This window comes from Octopus bimaculoides, chromosome 8 (assembly GCF_001194135.2).
Source record: "Octopus bimaculoides isolate UCB-OBI-ISO-001 chromosome 8, ASM119413v2, whole genome shotgun sequence".
In the NCBI taxonomy this organism is placed as follows: domain Eukaryota; kingdom Metazoa; phylum Mollusca; class Cephalopoda; order Octopoda; family Octopodidae; genus Octopus; species Octopus bimaculoides.
This window is the reverse complement of record NC_068988.1, coordinates 85239689-85244605: the sequence shown is the minus strand read 5'-3', so window position 1 is coordinate 85244605 and position 4917 is coordinate 85239689. Positions and strand designations below refer to the sequence as shown.

Genomic DNA, 4917 nt, shown 5'->3' with positions numbered 1-4917 from the left:
ATATATATATATATATATATATATATATATATATATACATATGATGAGTTTCTTTCAGTTTCCGTCTACGAAATCTATTCACAAGGCTTTGATTGGCTTGAGGCTATAGTAGAAGACACTTGCTCAATGTGTCATGCAATAAGATTGAACCCGGAACTGTGTGGTTGTGAAGCAAACTTCTTACCACACAACCATGCTTGCACCTACATTTAAGTAAATCTAATATTTGTGTGATTTAGAAAGTGTTGACCAAGGGGACCAAGCCTGGTTTGGAAAAATTAGTCATCTGGAAAGGTTTTGGAACAAAAGGGTTGATGTACCTGTAAAGAAGATTTCTTACATTAAGACTAGGTGTTTAATCTCATCAAACTGAAAAGATGGAGAACGGTATTATTTTCTTCCTCTCATTTTAATTGCACCATACCATCATTATATATAGGCACAGATGTAGCTGAGTGGAAGTTTGCTTCCCAACCACATGGTTTCTGATTCAGTCCCACTATAGCCACGAGCTGACCAAAGCCTTGTGAGTGGATTTGGTAGATGGAAACTGAAAGAAGCCTGTCATATCATGATCATCATCATTAAAGTCCGTTTTCCATGCTGGCATGGGTTGGACGGTTTGTCTGAAAACTGGTAAGCTGGAGAGCTGCACCAGGTTCTGATCTGATTTGGCAAGGTTTCTATGGCTGGATGCCCTTCCTAATGTCAACCACTCCGAGAGTGTAGGGGGGGGGGGTTATGTGCCACCAGCACGGGTGCCATATACGTGTGTGTGTGTGTGTGTGTTTGTCCCCTCCTACCACCATCACTTGATGACCAATGTTGTGTTTACGTCACCATAACTTAGCAGTTCAGCAAAAAGGAACAATAGAATAAGTGCTAGACTTACAAAAAATAAGTCCTAGGGTTGATTTGTTCAACTAAAGCCCCTTAAGGTGTTGCTGTAGCATGGCCGCAGTCAAATGACTGAAAGAAATAAAAATAATTAAAGAATATATATATATACATATTAACGTTTGTTATAATGTTCAGTGATAATAAACGCAATTTTACATTAATATAATGGGCTACTCTATACATCATTTGTAGAGAACAAATTTATTATTCTTATACAATAATGTTGTTGACAGTGACTTCAAAGCTTTGGCCAGTTAAGCCATATATATGTGTGACAGCCTTCTTTCAGTTTCCTTTGACCAGATCTACCCACAAAGCTTTGGTCGGCCTGCAGCTATAGTAGTAATCAATTACCAAAGGTACTGTGCAGAGGGGCTGAACCTAAGACGACATCGTTGAGAGCAAGCTTCTTGACCACACTGCCACATCTACTGCAGTAAAAGAAAAAAAAGAAACACTTTACAAAAATAGACTGTAGAAAAACGGCGAAAAGGTGGGAGAAGGGAATCAGTAAATATTCCATCACAAAAAGATACATGCACATTTATGCAATTACACATCAGACTAGTGAGGAAACGGTGTCTCCCCGTCTATAGAGCTTGTGCCTAAATTTGAAAAAAACTAATTTAATAAATGTCGCCTGTTGTTCAAGAAGAAAGAAGAATTTTTATTTAAAAAAAAGTGTAGGGGAGGGAAACCCTCCTGACTGTCAAAAACCAAAAAACACCCATCTCCCAGCGGCAGACGAATTTATATCATCTTTTGGCAGAACTGTTAGAACGTCGGACAAAATTCCGTGTGGCGTTTCTTTCGGTTTTCTACGTTCTGAGTTCGAACGCCTCCATGGTTAGCTTTGTCTTTCATCTCTTCAGGGTAGATATAATAAAGAACCAATCAAGTTCTCAAGTCAAAAGACAACTACAGACACCCTTCAAAATAATTGACCATGTGCCGAAAGCGTCCAGAAAAAAAAAGTACGTAGCGGTATTTGTTCCAACCCTTTACATTCTGTGTTCAAATCCCGTGCCATATGTTTAAAGAATGCAAGTAGTTAAAGGGAGATAACTCACAAAAGCACTAAACTGGGACGTGAAAAGTTATCTCTATTATCATTAGCAACGGAGATTGTTTAGTAGCTATCCCATCATGCAACTTGACTACCATCCAACTAGCAACACGTTATCAAAGTTATTTAAACACTGAGAACTTTGTTTAAGGGTTTACGGGATCACCTCATAGCCCAAAGCTGCAGATATGTATGGCTTTTCATATTCACTGTTTACTAATGTTCTATCTGTGACTTTTACTGTGTTTTGTCCAAAGCATTTTGCCCGTAGAGTTTAACAGTTTAACAAGGATCAATATCTGTATTTGACAGTTTTACAAACAAACACACACACACACATATACCTTTTACTTGCTTCATTCATTAAACTGCGGTCCTGCTGGGGCACCGACTGACTTGATGGATTTTCGTCGAGCGAATCGACTCCAGTACTTATGTGTATATTTGTTAATTTATTTATTGAGCCTAGTACTTATTCTAGCGGTCTTTTTTTGCCGAGCCGCTAGATTATTAGGTTGTAAGTACAGCAACACTAGTTGTCAAGCGGTGGTGAGAGACAAAGATACGCGCACACGCGTATATATATATATATGTATATATTCTTTTTAAGCCTAGTACTTATTCTATCGGTTGTTTTCCCGAACCGCTAAGTTACGGGGACGTAAACACACTAGCACCCGTTGTCAAGCGGTTATGGCGACAAACACAAACAAATATATATATAGGTAATCTTCAAGTTTAGGGGGATTAAAAAAAAATATTCAAGGGAAGTAACTGAACGTCTTACCAGTATTCTCCGTACATCTCTGTTTATAAATAAATCACACACGTGATTTGATTGACTTTAGGGTTAGGGTGTGATTTATTTATAAACAGCTAGAAGAAAACGGATAATACTGGTAAGTCGTTCAGTTATTTCCCTTGAATATTTTTATTTATTTTTTTTATCCCCCTAAACTTGAAGATTACCATATATATATATATATATATATATATATATAAGTTCAAAAAAAGACAAAAAACAACAACGTGGGGACGTGATACGGATAGTGTTATTAGACGCTCGGGAAAGGAAAGAGAGAGTATGACGTTTCGGGCGACATAATTATATTCGTTCAGAGATTTAACATTGCTATATAAACATAATTATATCAAAGGGATCGGAAAACTGCTCCGCACGCCAGACATAAACCCCAAATGGCACTAAAGACCATTGGTCTCCATGGGGGTTGTCTCTATGACGATTTCCATGGCGTTCATTACTCTGCTAACCTGACTGTTATTTTACTGCTTGAGCCAGAAACTTGGGCTGGAAGGCATCGACCAGCTGGCTCTCCAGGTCTTCTAGGAGGAGCCCAAGCCTTTTTATGATGCTTGCCAGTATCACGTCTACCAGAGGACTGCAGTTCAGGAGATATTTGAATTTGGCCTCCTTCAACTTCATGACGGTAGTCGCTACAGTTGGCAGAAGACTCCCGAGATAAACCTGGTCCTCCCGCTGGATTTTATCCAAGGACCTGGCAACATTAGACATCCCCTGGGCATCCTCTGTCAGGAAGCCAATATCAGAAACAGTGAAGGTCTGCAGTTTTAGGTGTGTCATCACTCTGTCGACAGCTCCCCTATTCTTCTCCAGCATGTTGTTGAGGACAACAACAGAGGTCATAGGTAGAGTTCCATCTTGTACTGTTGGGGACCACCAGCCTCCTCTTCAACACGTCCAGAATGCTGTCTGCTGCCACCGTGTTGTGGTTCTGCTGCTTCCACGGCCGCTGTGCCTAGGACATGGCCTTCCTGTAGGCTGACTTCAACGAAGCACTGTCAAGAGTCTTGTTGGCATCTACGCTGGCTACCAAGTTTAAGGTATGCGCTGCGCACTACATGTGCACTAGCAGGTTCAGGCCCAGGCCGCTGGCATCAACAGAGATATACTCAACTTCGTCCACATCCCCAGCCTTGGGATCCACATCCTTGATGCCCTTCATGTCCAGATCAGGAGCTGTCTCAGGAATGTCTGGCAAGAGTTCAACTTCTGTACCAAACTGCATAAATGCCGTAACAAAGTTTTTGCCATTGTCCATCGTGGTCCTGGTCACCTTGTCTCGCAGATGGAACTTGTAATGGGTGTCCACCATAGACTGGGCAAGAATACCAAAGGTGTGATGTCCTCAGAACTAAGAGCAGGCCAGGATGATGTGTTGTCTCGTGCGGGTCTTGGGGTCCAGCCAGTGTGCTGTCATCCTCAGGTAGGACCTGTTATGGGCCGACCAACAGTCTGTGATGGTCGCTACCCAAGGGACATCTTTGAGCATTCTATAATTAAAAAATGATAAATTGTAAAGAGACAAGTTGTAAAGTTAAAACCTTAAAATTATATATATATATATATAAAATCAAAATGGCTAACAGCAATTTAAAACCAACAAGGAAATAATTCAGTGTCACTAAGAGTGACAAGGGTGCAGTGAGCACCAGCATTGCTAGAAATAGCAGTCGTAGACTCCTTAGCCACAAAAGCACATGGTCTCTTTGTATTGATGAGCAAGATGCATTAGATTAGCATGCTAATTTTGTATAGGAAATTAATGCTCATCAGTAAATGCTCCCGGTATCACAGCTGGTAGAGGCCAACTCACCATGTTAATATTATGGAGAATGCCATTGGAATCAGTGACTGGTTTAACAAAGCGGTAATGCGAAAATTATAAAATAATCAAGGTGGCTAGGAGCAATTTAAAACAAACAAGGAAATAATTCACCATCAATATATATAAGCTGATACAGAATATGATCAAGGCCTACTAAAAAACAAAAAAAAAAACTAGCCTCTCATCTGCATCTCCATGCAAGCTGCAATGGTTTTGTGAGCACGTGGTTTGTACAATTTTCTGCAGGTAGGAAGAAGGCAGAACATTTGATTGCAGTATCTTATATATTTCTTTATTGCCCAC

At 40.2% G+C, this 4917-nt stretch overlaps 1 protein-coding gene across 1 annotated transcript in view; it reads left to right on the top strand.

Moving 5' to 3' along the window:
* The first annotated feature begins 2030 nt into the window (after nucleotides 1-2030).
* Nucleotides 2031-4917, top strand: part of LOC106880036 (intraflagellar transport protein 74 homolog) — an 89654-nt gene continuing 86767 nt past the window's right edge. The window contains exon 1 of the mRNA XM_052969867.1: nucleotides 2031-2156. Within this exon, the coding sequence (XP_052825827.1) occupies nucleotides 2155-2156 (2 nt within the window). The 5' untranslated portion in view covers nucleotides 2031-2154. The remainder of the gene's footprint in view (nucleotides 2157-4917) is intronic.